The 18,038-nt window shown below is 39.8% G+C and overlaps 1 protein-coding gene and 1 pseudogene across 1 annotated transcript in view; one reads left to right on the top strand and one right to left on the bottom strand.

The window, feature by feature from the left end:
- The window catches only part of Evi5 (ecotropic viral integration site 5), a 106,824-nt gene extending 90,258 nt beyond the window's left edge, over positions 1–16,566 (bottom strand). The window contains 5 exon segments of the mRNA XM_051198281.1: positions 607–681; positions 1,351–1,575; positions 3,023–3,050; positions 3,052–3,214; positions 16,335–16,566. Of these exon segments, the coding sequence (XP_051054238.1) occupies positions 607–681; positions 1,351–1,575; positions 3,023–3,050; positions 3,052–3,214; positions 16,335–16,566 (723 nt within the window).
- Positions 16,502–17,119, top strand: LOC127232268 (ubiquitin-conjugating enzyme E2 D2B-like; annotated as a pseudogene).
- The last annotated feature ends 919 nt before the right edge of the window (positions 17,120–18,038 follow it).

Genomic DNA, 18,038 nt, shown 5'->3' with positions numbered 1-18,038 from the left:
TGTAACTCCAGCTCCAGGAAGATCAATACCCACTTCCAGCCTCTACAGGCACTACAGTCATGTGCACAACCCCCCCCCCACACACACACACATAATTAAAAATAAAAATACAATCTTCAAAAACATAAGAGGTAGAAGTTGGGGGAGCTGGCAAGATGGCGCAGCAGGTAAAGGTACTTGCCAAGACCAATGGCCAGAATTTCATTCCTGGAGTCCATATGGTAAATGAGAATCAACTCCTACAAGCTGTGACTGACCTACATGCACATGGCCACACACAGTCTATGTAAAAAGTATTTGTAACTCTTTTTTCAAGTTAGGGAGCTGGGCCTGCAGCTCAGAGATATAGCATATAATCTCCAAAACAGAAGGAAGGAGACGAACACAGGGAGAATGAAGGAGGGTTACAAGAGCTAAAATTTCATTTGGTGGCAAGACAGTATTACCATGTCATTTTACTTTCAAAGTGCAAAAGTAAATTACTATGTACATTATGTTTAGGGAGAGAATACAAATCTGCTTAACTTGAAGAAACCAAAGATTTTTTCAATTCTCTAACTGAGTTTAAGAAGCATAGACAGTTACTACTTACATGCATTAACTCACCTGCATAAGCAACAATCCAACTATAAATGCACTGCCTTGACAGTAACCAACCTCACGATCCACCAAGGAGTATGCCTAAAAAGTAAACCATGGTGTTCAAAATACTTCAATATGTACATTGTACCTTCCTTCTCCAAAACCTAAAATTGGTGAGACAGTTAAAAGTCCATTTATTTGTTTAGAAAAGCTCTTGCTTACTTGTTGTAGATGTTATTCTATAAATGTTTAAAAAGCAAAAGGTTTATTACATAAAACTTGACAATTTTCCAAGAACAAAGTGGCAGCTCCTAAGGACAAAGAAAATTTACTGACAGGTAACTGATAGAGACAAACATAGTGCAGGTAGGATAAACAACAAAATTCAAATAACTTTAGAAATTGGTATCTTGCAGAGGTAGATGGGAGAAAAAGAAACTATGAAAACGCAATATTAAAAATGCAACAATAAATGTTAAAGGGCTGAGCACACTTAACAAATGGGGGCATTACCAAAGATCATGAAGCTGCTATAGAATGAATGATCCACTCTCATAAAGAACCCTGCAGTGGTCACTGAGAGTAGATTATTGTCAAGTAATGCTAAATAATGTGATGAATTTTCTAATTAGTTCTCCAAACTACTGACAATGAAGCATGAGAACCATGAACCTGATTATTATGACGGGAATTTATACTTCACTATGGAATCATGTGATTTCAACCTCTGACAAATTAATTTCACTTCAAAAAAATGAATGAGCTTACCTTCATTACATTAAATAAGACCTCCTGTCCAAGACTATCTTTTTCCTTAAAAAAATTGTGTTCTGGGTAAGTTCTAGCAATGTCTCTTCGAATCAATTTTTCACAAGGTGAAGTCATCTTCAGAAGTTCTGAATACTGGTCCTTAATTGGCATACTCTGTGCATCACATAAAAGTTGCCAAACTATTGCTCTGAAGTGGTGGGGTATCCCTTTACGAACCAGCTCCTAAAAGTAAAAGGAGAACAAAACTTTCAAATGTTGCATACCTTACTATCCAAGCATTCTGGGGAGGGGAGTGTTTAAAAAAATGGAAAAATGTATCAAATTTATAATTTATAAAGCTTGTTTATTAATAAACTGTGAAATTCTTTAAAGAAGTAGCTGGAGAGATGGCTTAGCGGTTAAGAGCACTGGCTGTTCTTCCAGAGGACCTGAGTTTAATTCCCAACACCTACATGGCAGCTCACAACAACAGGCCTCTTCTGGCCTACAGGCAGAACAATGAATTACATAATAAATAAACATTTTGTTTGTTTGTTTGTTTGTTTGTTTCAAGACAGGGTTTCTCTGTGTTGTTACAGCCCTGGCTGTCCTGAAACTCACTTTGTAGACCAGGCTATCCTCAAACTATAAATAAATAAATCTTAAAAAAAAAAAAAGAAAGAAAAAAGAGGAGAAAAAGAGAGAGGAGGAAGAAAGAGAAAGAAAGAAAGAAAGAAAGAAAGAAAGAAAGAAAGAAAGTTCTAAGCCGCCACATGTCTCTTATCTTCTCAAACCGACATCCCTCAAAAGCCAATCATGGACCAGGTAATGCAGTTTGTTGAGCCAAGTCCGCAGTTCGTTAAGGACTTAATTCCACTGGTTAAAAGATGCACCAAACTCAATAGAGAAGAATTCCAGAAGACTGCCATGGCCACAGCCATAGGATTTGCTATCATGGGATTCATTGGCTTCTTTATGAAATTGATTCATATTCCTATTAATAACATAACTGTGGGTGGCTGATTGCTCTCTCTTCATGGGAACTAGTGAGCAAATGAGGATGTGAGAAGCTCATGAAGTAAAAAGTAGCTTGGATACTTTGTGGGTTTTGTTTTTGGTTTTGGTTTTTTTTTTTTTTTTTTTTTTTTTTTTTTCCCCTTCCTTTCCCTAAGAGGTTTTCTATTTCTAAATTAAAATAATTTCAAAATAAACATTTTTTCCATGACAAAAAAAAAGAAGGAAGGAAGGAAGGGAGGGAGGGAGGAAGGAAGGAAGGAAGGAAAGAAGGAAGGCTTTAAAGAAGTCTAAGAGATGGCCCTGGATAAACTGTCATTTCACTGAGAATGTGGCCTTTAAGGTCTTAAAGGCCTGACATACCACATCACTATACCCACAATATTCAAAGGACTGCTAAAGGGAAAAGGCAAAATACTAATACAGAATGTCAAGATTTCATTAACAAAATGGGAGTTTAATTTCTAAAAATAATTTTTAACTGAGAATTTCTAAGTTTTCAGGACAACCCACAAACTAAAACTTCAATCAGGCATAGATGATGAAGACATAAAAAGCCAACCTGTTCATAACATAACTCAGAAATTACAAGAATCCTGTGTTTTCCTAACGCTCTACTAATCCATGCCTGATACTCTGGGGTTGACAAAAAGAATGTGGCAAACAGTACAAATACCTTCACTTGCTTTTCTTTCTTCTTGCGCATCATCCCATTCATTTACAATTCTTCCCCAAAGAATCCAAGAGTCTTCTTCCAGGTGACTGAGGTTGCTGGAGGCTGAGGAACTTGACACAAGAGAGGAGCCACTGTTTCTTCTTGACCCATTTACAGATCTTAAAGACTTGCTATCAGTCTCTATCAGTCTAAAACAGAATTAAAATTGTTTAAGGCACCATCTCACATGGTACTAGATGAAGTGGGGATTGCACTTAAAGCTTCACTACAATAACTAGTCTTCAAGACATGGGTTGGTTGGTTGGTTGGTTGGTTGGTTGGTTGGTTGGTTGGTTGGTTGGTTGGTTTTTCTAAATAGGGTTTCTCTGTTTAGCTATGGCTATCCTGGAAATCACTCTGTAGACCAGGCATCTCACTCTTGATTACATTAAAGGCAGACGCCACCATGCTGGCTTTCAGATACAGTTTTAACAATTTTTGTTGGCTGAAATCATCAACTGTGTACTTTTTCACTATTCATAGCAGTTTCAAAACCTGAATTAGGAAGGTGCATTTTAGTTCTATCAGCCCCATTATAATTTGTATTCAATTCCACTGAAAATAAAAAGAATCCAGTAAGAAGGCTAAGAGGATAAAGGTGCTTGCTGCCAAGCCTGACAACCTGAGCTCAATCCCCAGTGCACAAATGGAAGGAGAAAACTGACTCCATGTGTTCTCCTGATTCCACACCTGCTGCTTTCACACACACACACACACACACGTATATAGATACACACACACACATAAACACACATGTATATAGATACACACATATACACACACAAAACAGACATACACATACATATACACACACATAACCACACAGACACACACACATATATAAATACACACACACACACATATAGAGAGAGACACATATATATACACATATACACACACATATATACACACTCAGAGCATACACACTTATACATATATACATACATATGTATATATGTACATGTACACACACACACAAAATACTTTTTTAAAAACAAAATCTACATTTTTGTCCTCTACCACCAGTCCTTGGCAAGAGGTGAGTCTGGGCCCAATCCGGGCCCCTTACACCCTCCCCCGGGAACTCCCTGGGTTGGCCCTGGATCCCCCTGCTCCTGTGTCCTGTCCCCATCGAGAGCACTCTTGGAGCTCTGATACACCCCCACCCACCTCCACCATGAGCCTGCCCTCCCCCTACCCTGAGCCCTACCCAGCCCACTGTCCCACTGCTCTGGTTGAGCACTGGGACAGAGGGTGGAGCCAACAGTACATACAACTTCAGGGGACTTCTGGGAGCAGCTCTGAACACAGGAGACCCTCTCTGACCCCCAGCGCCAGTCCGGGGCCCCTCCCAGAGATCCGCCTATCTCTGAGGGACCACTCTGAGTTCCAGCTGAGATCCTGCTGGCAGGATCCTTGACCCCCCATCACAGGGCCTCTGCTAAAGAAGCCTCAGCTGGAGAGTGCCAGGCCCAGGATAGATCTGCCTATAGGCACAAGGAACATCCAGAGTCCTGGCCTGCATTATCTTTGACCCCCCCCCATCGCCAGTCTTCTACTGGAGCCTGATCGCTGACCCCCATCCCCGGACCCCTGCCTGTGGAGAGACCTCCTAGAGAGTTTGGACCACCCAGAGGTACAGATATCAACCTCTGACCCACATAAGACCACCGGGGAACTACCATAGAGAGGGGAGAGACCCCCACCAACACCTACTGGAAGAAGCTATGGAAAGATGGCAATACAAGAAAAAACCTCACAACAGAAAGACAACCATGACACCACCAGAATCTAGGGAATCTACACCAACTAGACCGGAACACAACAACAAAGCAGAGGAAGCAGAAGGGAATGACTTAAAAGTTATCATCATAAAAATGATAGAGGCCCTCAAAGAAGATGTGAGAAAATCCCTTAAAGAAATGGAAGAAAAAACAAAAAGTTGAAGACATAAAAAATTTCTTGAGGAAAGTAAAGAAAGTACAGAAAGCCAAGAAAAAACAATTAAGCAGGTGAAGGAAACGGTTCAAGACTTGAAAACTGAAATAGAGAAAATAAAGGCAACACAAACCGAAGGAATGCTGGAAATAGAAAAACTGGGCAAAAAAATCGGGAACTACAGATGCAAGCATAACCAATAGAATTCAAGAGATGGAAGAGAGAATCTCAGGCACGGAAGATAAACTAGAAGAAATAGATTCATCGACCAAAGAAAATCATAAATCCAACAAATCGTAAATACAAAACATCCAGAAAATGTGGGACACTGTGAAAAGGCAAAACCTAAGAATAATAGGCATAGACGAAGGTGAGGAAGCCCGGCTCAAAGGTGCCGAAAACATATTCAACAAAATCATCGAGGAAAACTCCCAATCTGAAGAAGGACATGCCCATGAAAGTACAAGAAACATACAGAACACCAAATAGGCTGGACCAAAGAAAAAGACCCCTCGACATATAATAATCAAAACACCTAGCATACAGAATAAAGAAAGAATATTAAGAGCAGCAAAGGAAAAAGGACAGGTAACATATAAAGGCAGACCTATCAAAATTACACCTGACTTCTCAAGGCCAGAACCCTCAAGGCCAGAAGGTCCTGGATAGATGTTCTACAAGTACTAAGAGAACACGGATGCAACCCAGCAAAACTCTCAATCACTATAGATGGAGAAAACAAGATATTTAATGACAAAACCAGATTTTCCCAATACGTATCTACAAATCCAGCCCTACAGAAAGTATTGGAAGGAAAACTCCAACCCAAGGAAGTTAACTACGCCCACAAAGACAAAGCAACAGATAATCTAACTACACCAGAAACCAAGAGTAAAGCAAGACAAATATATTCATAATACCACTGCCAACAACAAACCTAAAACAAACAAGCATTAACAATCAATGGTCCTTACTCACCCTCAACATTAATGGTCTTAACTCACCTATAAAAAGACTCAGGCTAACAGAATGGATACGAAGACAGAATCCATCCTTCTGCTACATACAAGACACACATCTAAGCTTCAAAGATAGACATTACCTCAGGGTAAAGGGTTGGGAAAATTTATTCCAATCAAATAGAACCAAGAAGCAAGCAGGTATGGCTATGCTAATATCTAACAAGTTAGACTTCAAACCAAAATTAATCAAGAGATGAAGACGGTCATTTCATATTCATCGCAGGAGAAATCCATCAACACAAAGTCTCAGTTCTGAACATCTATGCCCCTAATACAAAGGCACCCACATTCATAAAAGAAACGCTACTAAAACTCAAAGCTCACATAAAACCTCACACACTTATAGTGGGAGACTTCAACACACCACTCTCAACACTAGACAGGACCACCAATCAGAAACTCAACAAAGAAACAAAAGAACTAACAAGTTATGTCTCAACTGGGTTTAACAGACATCTATAGAACATTCCATCCAAACACAAAAGAATATACCTTCTTCTCTGCTCCACATGGAACCTTCCCTAATATCGACCACATACTAGGTGGCATAACAAACCTCAACAGATACAAGATAATTGGAATAGTCTCCAGTATCATATCAGACCACCATGTTTTAAAATTGGAATTCAACAAAACAAATCGCAGAAAACCTGCAAACTCATGGAAACTGAACAGTGTGAAATTGCACCACACCATAGTCAAAGAAGAAATAAAGAAATTAAGGACTTTCTAATATTCAACGAGAATGAGAACACAACATACCCGAACTTATGGGACACCTTGAAAGCAGTGCTACGAGGAAGTTCTTTGCACTAAGTGCCCATATGAAGAAAACAGAGGATAGTCACATAAGAGAATTAACAGCACAACTGACAGCCTTAGAACAAAAAGAAGCAAACTCACCCCGGAGGAGTAGATGCCAGGAAATAATCAACTTGAGGGCTGAAATCAACAAAATAGAAACCAGGAAAACAATACCAAAAAAAAAAAAAAAAAATCAATGCAACAAAGAGTTGGGTTTTTGAGATAATCAACAAAATAGGCAAACCTTTATCCAAACTAACGAAAAAGCAGAGAGAGAACATGCAAATTAACAAAATCAAAAACGAAAAGGGGAACATAACAACGGACACAGAGGAAATCCAGACAATTTTCAGGTCATGACTTTGAAAACCTGTATTCCACAAAATTTGAAAATTCAAAGGAAATAGACAAATTTCTGGATAACTATCACTTACCAAAATTAAAAGAACAGACATACAACTTAAATACACCTATAACATGCAATAAAATAGAAGCAGTCATCGAAAGCCTTCCAAACAAAAAAAGCCCAGGGCCAGATGGCTTTAATGCAGAATTCTACAAGACATTCAAGGAAGAACTAATACCAATACTCCTCAAATTGTTCCACAAAATAGAAACAGAAGGTTCATTGCAAAACTCTTTTTCGAGGCCACAATAACCTTGGTACCCAAGCCTCACAAAGACAAAACTACAGACCAATATCCCTGATGAACATCGATGCAAAAATACTCAATAAAATACTGGCAAACTGAATTCAAGAATACATCAGAGAAATCATCTACCATGACCAAGTAGGCTTCATCCCTGGATTGCAGGGATGGTTTAACATATGAAAATCTATCAACGTGATCCACCATATAAACAAACTGAAAAAGAAAAACCATATGATCATCTCCCTAGATGCTGAAAAAGCCTTCAACAAAATTCAACGCCCTTTCATGAGGTCTTGGAGAGGTCAGGAATAACAGGAACATACCTAAACATAGTAACAGCAATATACTGCAAACCAACTGCCAACATCAAACTGAGTGGAGAGAAGCTTAAGGCAATTCCTCTAAAATCAGGAACAAGACAAGGCTGCCCTCTCTCTCCATATCTCTTCAATATCATACTAGTAGTTCTAGCTAAAGCTATAAGACAACAAAAGGAGATCAAGGAGGAAAGGAAGAAGTCAAACTGTCTCTATTTGATAGTTTACATAAGCGACCCAATAAACTCTACCAGGGAACTCCTACAGCTGATAAACACCTTCAGCAAACTAGCAGGATACAAGATAAACTCAAAAAAATCAGTAGCCCTACTTTATTCAGATGACAAAGAGGCGGAGAAAAAAATCAGAGAAACATCACCCTTTATAATAGCCACAAGCGACATAAAGTATCTTGGGGTAACACTTACCAAACAAGTGAAAGACCTATATAATAACTTTGTGGCTCTAGAGAAAGAAATCAAAGAAGATACCAGAAAATGGAAGATCTCCCATGCTCTTGGATAGGTAGGATAAACATAGTAAAAATGGCAATCTTGCCAAAAGCAATCTACAGATTCAATGCAATCCCCATTAAAATCCCACCACAATCCTTCACTGACCTTGAAAGGATAATAATCAACTTTATATGGAAAAACAAAAGACCCAGGATAGCCAAAACAACCCTATACAATAAAAGAACTTCAGGAGGCATCACCATTCCTGACTTCAAGCTCTACTACAGAGCTATAGTTCTGAAAACAGCCTGGTATTGGCACAAAAATAGACAGGTAAACCAATGGAATTGAAAATCCTGATATTAACCCACACACCTATGAACACCTGATTTTCGACAAAACAGCTAAAATACAGTGGGGGCGAGGAAAGCAACTTCAACAAATGGTGCTGGCACAATTTGATGATGGTGTGTAGAAGACTACAGATAGACCCATGTCTATTGCCATACAAAAAACTCAAGTCCAAATGTATCAAAGACCTCAACATAAATCCAGCCACACTGAACTTCTTAGAAGAGAAAGTAGGAGGTACCCTTGAACAAACTGGTATAAGAGACCACTTCCTGAACATAACCCCAGGAGCACAGACACTGATAGCAACAATTAATAAATGGGACCTCCTCAAACTTAGAAGCTTCTGTAAGGCAAAGGACACAGTCGACAAGACCAAATGGCAGCCCACAGACTGGGAAAAGATTTTCACCAATCCTATATCCGACAAAGAACTGATCTCTAAAATATACAAAGAACTCAAAAAACTAGTCAACAAAACACCAAATAACCCTATTAAAAAATGGGATACAGAACTGAAGAAAGAATTCTCAATAGGGGAAATCAAAAAGGCTGAAAGACACTTAATAAAGTGCTCAACATCCTAAGCTATCAGGGAAATGAAAATCAAAACAACTTACTCCTGCCAGAATGGCTAAAATTAGAAACACCAATGACAACTCATACTGGAGAGAATGTGGAGAAAGGGAACACTCCTCCACTGCTGGTGGGAGTGCAAACTCATGCAGCCATTTTGGAGATCGGTATGGCGGTTCCTCAGGAAAATGGGAATTAGTTTACCACAGGACCCGGCAATCCCCCTCTTAGGCATATACCCAAATGATCCACATCCATGCAATAAAGACATCTGTTCACCTATGTTCATAGCAGCATTATTTGTAATACCAAGAACCTGGAAGCAACCTAGATGCCCCTCAATTGAAGAATGGATAAAAGAAGATGTGGCACATCTACACAATGGAATACTACTCTGCAGAAAAAAATAATGGAATCTTGAAATTCGCAGGCAAGTGGATGGCACTTGAAGAAACCATCCTGAATGAGATAACCCAGTCACAAAAAGAGGAACATAGTATGTACTCACTCATATATGGATTTTAGACCTAGAGCAAAGGATCACCAGCCTATAATTCATACCACCAGAGGAACTAGGATACAAGGTACATTCTAAGAGATTCATATAAAGTCTCTCACAGAAGGGGGAAGGGACAAGTCCCCCAGAGTACAGAGGAAGTGGAGGGGCGGTGAATGGAGAGAAGTAGGAGAAAGAGAGGGGGAGGAGAGGGAAACGTGTGACTAGGAAGATTGAGAGATTGAGTCAGGGTAGGAATAGAAGACAGGAAAAAGGGAGGGGAAGAGGGAGAGAGAGGGAGAGGGGAGAGAGAACATAAAAGAGGGATCCAATATTGGTTTGAAGAGAAAAGTGAACCTAAAGAAAGGTCTAGAGACCTACAAGACTGCTGCCAACTAACAATTTGAGCATCCGTGGAAAGGCTACCGTAAATGCCCTTCCTGGATAGTGAGATCAACAACTAACTTGTCCATGGAGCCCTTATCTAATACCTGTTGGAAACAGAAGCAAACACCCATACCTAAACACTGAGTTGAACTAGAATCCAGATGCAGACGGAGAGGACAAGACCAGGTTGCAGAAACACATAGAGACAGCTGACCTAAATGAACAAGGAGGAGCTAACGGGCCCCCAGACTGATAGCTGGGAATCCAGCATGGGACTAACTCAGACCCCCTGAACATGGGTCTCAGCCAGAAGGACTGAGCAGTCTAAGGAACCTCAGACAGTGGAACCAGGATATATCCCTGGTGCACAAAGGACCCTGAGAACACATTCCCCATGGAGGGGAGATAAGTCCTAGTCCCTACTTCAAATGACCTGACAGATCTACATGACCCCACCTGGATGGCATTGCCCTACATGTGGAATTGGGGTGGGGGATGGGAGGGTGGTCAGGATGCATGTGAGGGAGAAGAGAGGGTAAAAGGGAGGAGGGAGGAGAGGGAACTGGGATCAACATGTAAAATAATAAATTAGAAAAAAAAAAAAAAAAAAGAATCTAATGGAGCCCAGCACAATGTAGCATTTCAGAAAGGACCCAGCTGCTCAGGAGGCTAGGAAACTTAAAACTCTCTTAACCAAGAGTTTTAAGACCAGCGTGTGATGGGAGATGTCATTCTGCAAATATGTTTGTCTTATTGGTTAATGAATAAAGCACTGTTGGCCAATAGGAAAGCAAGATAGGCGGGACTAGGAGACTAGGAGGAAAGAGGAAGGAGTAGGGAGGAGATTCCATAGAGCAGAACGCCAGCAACTCTCTCCTCCGGTAAGATGATTCCACGTGGAAATACTTAGATTAATAGAAATGTGTTGATTTTTAAGACAGGGCTAGCCGATAAGAAACACTAGTAACAGGCCAATAGCTTTATATCTTATACAGTGTCTCTGTGTGTTATTTGGGGCTGGTGCAGTAGTGGGACCAGACCAGCAGGAAAAAGCTACTCAAAACAAGTGTGGGCAACACAAATGAAAAAAACCTCATCTTGAAAACCAATCAAGGACCAATGAAATGGCTCAAAAGGTAAAGGTACTTGCTGATGTCCTGAGTTTAATTCCTGGGACTCACATGGTAGAAAGAGAGAATTAATTCCCACAAGTTGTTTTCTGGTCTCCACACATATTCCCCCTCCTCCAATAAATAAAAAAAATAAAAATGTAAAGTGCTTTAAATTCAAATGAGGAAAATGGGGGTGGGGCTCCAAAGGAAAAAAAATATACATCTGTAAAAATTCAACAGAATCTATAGATTTACTAATCCTTAAATCCTATCAAGTTTACACTGTGACCAGACCTAAAAGCTAATGATTAATCAAACCCTTCTTTTTTTCCTGTTCTACACATGTAAACAAAGTATTTATATATAGAGATATAAGTAAGTTGTAGGATATTAATATAAGGTATGTTACTTTTGTTTATGATCTGAAACATTTTTTAATGATGCAAAGATGTGTTTGATTAAATAAAATTCATCTGTGGTCAGGAGGCTGGGTCAGCAACTAGCTGACAGGAAGTTATAGGGAGGAAGCAGGCAAAGAAAGTTTATAAAGAGGGCAAGAAAAAACAGGGAGGACTTTTTGAGAAACTCTAGGAGGAGAGCTGCTTGTTATTCAGCCTCTAGGGGAAGCAGGATTCTACCTCAACCTTTGAATCTTGAGTTCCTTAGTGAAAAAAGAAATTTAAGTAAGTATCATTAGTAGCTTTGAAAGAGTTGGTGCCTGAGGGAACAGAATTCACTCAGGCTTCAGCTCTTGTGGCCTTGTCTTGTGGTGGAGCTGCAGCTGCTCTGAATAGGATGGCTGTAACATTAAAGGCTGAAGAGAAACAACATCCTACCAAAAGCAATCCCCAGATTCAAAGCAATCCCCATCAAAATTCCAACACACAATTCTTCACAGAAATTCAAAACACAATTTTCACAAATTACACAAATGGGAACAAGAAGTCAGCAGGTATAGCGATTTTAATATCTGACAAAATAAGACTTCAAAACTAAACCAATCAGAAGTGATAGGGAAGGGCACTACATTCTCAAAAGAAAACTACACCAAGAGAATATTGTAATTCTAAATATATATACACCAAATACAAGGGCATTCAAGTTCATAAAGAAATACTACTACAGCTAAAATCACATATTAACATTGAGTAAACTTCAATATCCAATTCTCACCAATAGGTCATCCAGACATAAACTAAACAGAGATGATGGAGTTTAATAACATCATAAATTAAATATACTTAGCAGATTGTTACAAAACATTTCACCCCAATACCAAAGAATATGCTTTCTTCTCAGCAGCCCATGGGACATTCTCCAAAACTGAACACACACTTAGATACAAAGCAAGCCTCAACAGAAAAAAGAAAACTGAAATAACACCCTATATCCTACTGGACTACTGCAGACTAAAAATGGATAGCAAGAACAGAAAGTATGGGGCTGGAGAGATGGCTCAGTGATTAAGAGCACTGGCTGTTCTTCCAGAGGTCCTGAGTTCAAGTCCAGGCAACCACATGGTAGCTCACAACCATCCATAATGAGATCTGTGGCCCTCTCCTAGCCTGAAGCCATACGTGCAGGCAGAACACTATACATAATAAATAAATCTTTAAAAAAAAAAAAAAAAGTATACAAACTCATGGAAACTGCCCTACTCACTACTGAAAAATGGATCAAGGCAGAGATCAAAAACGAAATTTAAAATGTTCAAAAACTGAATAAAAATGAAAACACAACATACACAATACTATGTAGGGATGTAATCAAGACAGTCTAAGAGACAAGCTTCATAACACGAACTGCCTTCCTTTATAAAAAAAAAAAAAAAAAAAAAAGGAAAGATCTAACATTAGCAATCTAGTAGCAACTTAGAAAACTCTACAACAGAAAGAAGAAATAACACCCAAAGAATAGACAGCAAAGAATAGTCAAACTCAGAGCTGAAATCGTCCAATTAAAAACAAATAAACTGACTTTAAAACTCTGAACTCCACCAAATTGCAAAATCTACAAGAAATGGATAATTTTCTCCATATAGACAACCTACCAACATTAAATCAAGAACAGATATCCAATTTAAACAAATTTATAACCCCTAGTGAGATAGAAGCAGTCATTTAAATTCTATCAACCAAAAAAAAAGCCCAGATGGTTTCAGTGCAGAATTTTACCAAACTTTCAAAGAAGAATTAACCCCAATATTCCTCAAATTATTGCATAAAGGGAAACAGAAGAAATGTTGCCCAATTCTTTTTATGATACCTAAATCACATAAAGAAAATTACAGATCAATTTCCCTTAAGAACATAGATGCAAAATTCTCAATAAAGTACTGGCAAACTAAATCTAAGAACATATATATTTAAAAGATCATTTACGATTATCAAGTAGGCTTCATCACAGACATGCAGAGATGACTAAATACATATAAATCAGTAAATGAAATCCACCACATAAACGGACTAAAAGGCCTCCGACAAAAATCCAACATTCCTTCATGGCAAAAGCCCTGGAAAGAGTGTGGATACAAATGACATAACACAATAAAGGCAATCAACTTAAATGAAGAGAAACTCAAAGTATTTGCACTAAAATCAGGAACAAGATAAGGCTGTCCGTTCTCTCCATGCCTCTGCAAGAAAGTACTTGTAAGTCTTAGCTAGAGCAATTAGTCAACTGAAGAGCATAAATAGGAAAAGAAAAAGTCAAAGCATCTTTATTGGACAATGATATGATTTGATATGCAAGTGATCCTAAAAACTACCAGTTTCAGCAAACTAGCAGAATACAAAATGAACACACAAAAAATCAGAAGCATTCCCATATACAAATAACAGACTAAGAAGAAATCAGGAAAACAGTACCCTCACAACAACCTCAAAAAATAAATACATAAATATCCTTGCAATAACTCTAACTATGCATGTGGAAGCCTTTTATAATGAAAACATTTAAGACATTAGAGAAGTCAAAGAAGATATCATATGATGGCCAGATCTCCAACATTCATTGACCAGCAAAATTAATATAGTGAAAATGGCCACCCTCCCAAAAACAATCTACAGATTGAATGCAATCCCCATCAAAACCCCAACACAATTCTTCACAGAAATTGAAAACACAATTTTCACAACTGATCAACAGAATCAAACTGAAGACCCAGACATAAGTCCGCACACCTATGGACACCCAATTCTTGACAAAGAAACAAGAAATTCACACTGAAGACATAGCATCTTCATCAAATGGTGCTGGTCAAACTAGATGGCTGTATAGTTAGTTACCTACACAAAAATCTACTCCAAATAGAACCAGGATATATAGTTATAGAGAGACAGTTGAGGGGAATGTAAACAAAGAATTACATGTGGATCAATTAGTGGAATAAAGGAGGAAATGTTGGGGAAGGACACTAACATTAAGGGCCATTTGAAGAGTCATATAGAAACCTTTAGATGCTACTCAAAAGAATTTACTTATCTATTTATTTATTGGTTAGTATGGAAATCTAACTGAAGTGTCCCAACTAAATATCCTCTGACACCAAATCAAACTACCAGTGCCAGGAACGGGTTACATTTAGTTGAGTCACTACTCCATGAGACTAGTGGCCTGCCTGCATAAAATGCTAGTGCAGTAGTAGCACAAACATTGTGGACATAACCACTATTGGATTGGATTAAAGACTCACTCCCTGAGATGGAACCCATGCCCGACACTGTTTGGGTGGCCAAGAACCTATTACTAGATAAGCCATGAGCCTATAGGAAAGCCAAACACTATTGTTCTGCTAAAGTAGCATAGCAAAATGATTCCTAACAACATTCTGCTATACACACAGATAAGTGTCTCACTCATATCGTGGTTTAATAAGAATTAGGAAAAACAGGCTGAATAGATGTTTATTCAGGGAGAAATAACTTACAACAGAGACAGATGAACACCAACAGGTTCTGGTCCCAGGGATGCCTCCAGATGCTCTCTGCCCGTCCTACAAGCAAGAGAGCACTACAGGCCCCTTCCCTAGACCTAGTTCCCTTAGGTCCGACTGTCCCTGTCCCCACCCCCAATGGGCGTGGTCAGTGCCACACTCAGCCATTATTAGAGAGGCTTTCTTTCTCTTGCAGTAGGTGGGGAACTAATACAGAGTCCTACAACTGGACAGTGTGCAAAGACTGAGAGACACTGGAACACTCAGTCCTAAATGGGACATCTGCATCGAACCCCTCTGCTCAGGGCTCAGAGACTGAGGAAGAGGAGGCAGAAAGACTGTAAGAACACAGGGGAGGAAGACACCGAGGAAACAAGGTCTTCTAGACTCAAAAGGTGTGGTGCACATGTCAACTCAGAGACCGTGGCAGCACAGAGTCTACAATTGTCCAAGTCAGATAAGGTCCCAGTGCTGAGAGGGCAGGGTGAACACATCTACAATCCCTAACATAGAAGCTATCTCCAACTGACAACCACTTGCAAAGGAAAAATGAGTTTTCTACGATGGAGTCACTGGGTACATAAACCACACTTAAGGGCAGGGCCCACAATCAGCAGTAGAGCAGCCAATTCAGAACCAACTTATGGTGTTTTTACGGATTTTTGTTTTTAAACTGGTCTTTTACTTGGGTATTATGGTTTCCAATTTTGTGTTATTGTAGGTTTTATTTCTGTATCTGTGTTTCTTGTGCTTTTTAGTTTTTGCTGTTATTTATTCTGGTTTGTTTCTTCTTTTTTACTTGCCTTTTGTTCCTTAAACTAAGAGGGAAAACATTCGGAATGTAAATAGAGACCTGTCTTTTGTCACTGTAAGCTTTCCAAAATGTGTTTAAAATGTGAACTACTTAGTGAAAGATTATTTTGGTACCCTTTATAAAGAAAGAGATGTAAGCATTTATCTGCTTTCTCAAGTTTCTGGTATATTCTAGAAATTTTTGGAATAATCTTTAAAACTCTAAAATCAAAAATTAAAAAGTGAAAGAAGTCCTTCTATCTGAGATTTGAAACATTTGTCTTTTCAGTCATCAGTAGTTGTTCAAAGTGAACCAGAGGTATTGCGTGGTATCCTGGTGACAGCTGCATCATGACAGCATAGTACAACATATTACGAATCTGTGATGTGGTATGTTACAAAACAAACAATCATATCGTCCCTGATGCACTGTCACCTTCCCTGGCTGTCCCCTTCCGCGTGGGTCTGTAGTAGCAGGCACAGACCGTGGCACGAGCCCACGGGCCGGGCACGGGCTCCGGCGGAGGGATCTGCGGCGGAAGAAGAGCGCTTCTGCGGCAGCACAAGAAGGGCGGCTCAGGGTGATGTGCCAACCGTGTGAAGACGGACACTGTGTCCACGGTGGCTGGCCCGGGAGGGAGCTGAGTGGGCCTCGGCCCCCTGTGCATCCTGCCAGGGCCAGGCCAGAGGCGCCCACCTCCTCTTCTGCAGCTGATCCACAACCAACGAGGCTGCCTCAGCCCCTGCCTCGTCCGCCAGGGCCTACCACGGCAGCCTCCCAGCATGGCTCTTAAGAGAATCCACAAGGAACTGAACGACCTGGCGCAGGATCCCCCAGCCCAGTGTTCAGCGGGCCCCGTCGGGGAAGACATGTTCCACTGGCAAGCTACAATCATGGGGCCCAATGACAGTCCCTACCAGGGTGGGGCCTTTACTGACAATTGACTTCCCAACAGAGTATCCCTTTAAACCCCTAAGGTTGAATTTACAACAAGATTTATCATCAAATGTTAACAATAGAGCAGCATTTGTCTTGATATTCTTCGCTCACAGTGGTCTCCAGCACTAACCATCTCCAAAGTGCTTCTGTCCATCAGTTCTCTGCTGTGTGACCCCAATCCAGGCCACCCCCTAGTGCCTGAGATCGCTCAGATCTACAAAACAGACAGGGACAAGTACAACAGAACAGCTCGGGAATGGACGCAGAAGCATGCCATGTGACCAAAGAGATTATTGGCTATCCTCTACAAATAAAGCTAGGGGAACTCTGAAAGTCCTTCTGACTCCCATCTGACTGCTATGAGCCCACACCGTACCCGTTTCATCCCTTCCTGGCGCACCTTTGTTCACCTGATCCGGTACAGCTGCAAGTTGTCCGCACCAGAAATACTTACTGTCCTAGCACAGGAGTGCTCTCGAGGCATAACCAAGATGTGAGATTAAAGTTTTCCTAACTGACTTAAATGTAACCGGTGTGAAGGGGTGGTGGGTGCCCTACACTGCTTAGAAGGGAGAAAGCCCCACAAATCTGCTGGAGTTTGTGGGATTGCTTTTAAGTGGAAGCCATTTAAATTTTTAAAGTTATGAAAAGTTAGGTGACCATGAAAGTGTCTGTACTCATTTTATTCCATAACACCTAGAACTTAGATGAGCATTAGAGCCAACCAGATTAAACCCAACCCACCTGTACTTTAAGGTCTAACTGGTTAAGAAAAATAGATTGATGCTATTAGTCCATAAGGTGTGACTGGCTTTGTTCCCAAATCCTTTATACCTCCCTGACTCTTCAACCGCCTTTCTCTCCACATTCTTTAGTTTATTTGTGATTTCTCAGTACATACTTCACTAATAGCTCTTATTTTTCTTATGTTAACTGTTTAACCCATTTGGATATAAGAGTAAAAACTCCATTTGATGAAAAATAACATGTATAAAAGACCCAATGATTCCTCTGGGGCTTGTACATTCAATAATGATTAATCTGTGTAATAAACCAACTGTTCCAGCCATTATTTTTGTGTGAACAGGTTTTATTACTTGAAGAACCTTGTTTGGCTGAAATTAGTAGATTTTTCACTCAGCCTTATTCATTTAAATTTGTCACATTTTTCAAATATGAAAGGATTTCAGTTTATAGTTT

This window comes from Phodopus roborovskii, unplaced genomic scaffold (assembly GCF_943737965.1).
Source record: "Phodopus roborovskii unplaced genomic scaffold, PHOROB, whole genome shotgun sequence".
In the NCBI taxonomy this organism is placed as follows: Eukaryota; Metazoa; Chordata; class Mammalia; order Rodentia; family Cricetidae; genus Phodopus; species Phodopus roborovskii.
This window is presented reverse-complemented; position numbering and strand designations above follow the sequence as displayed.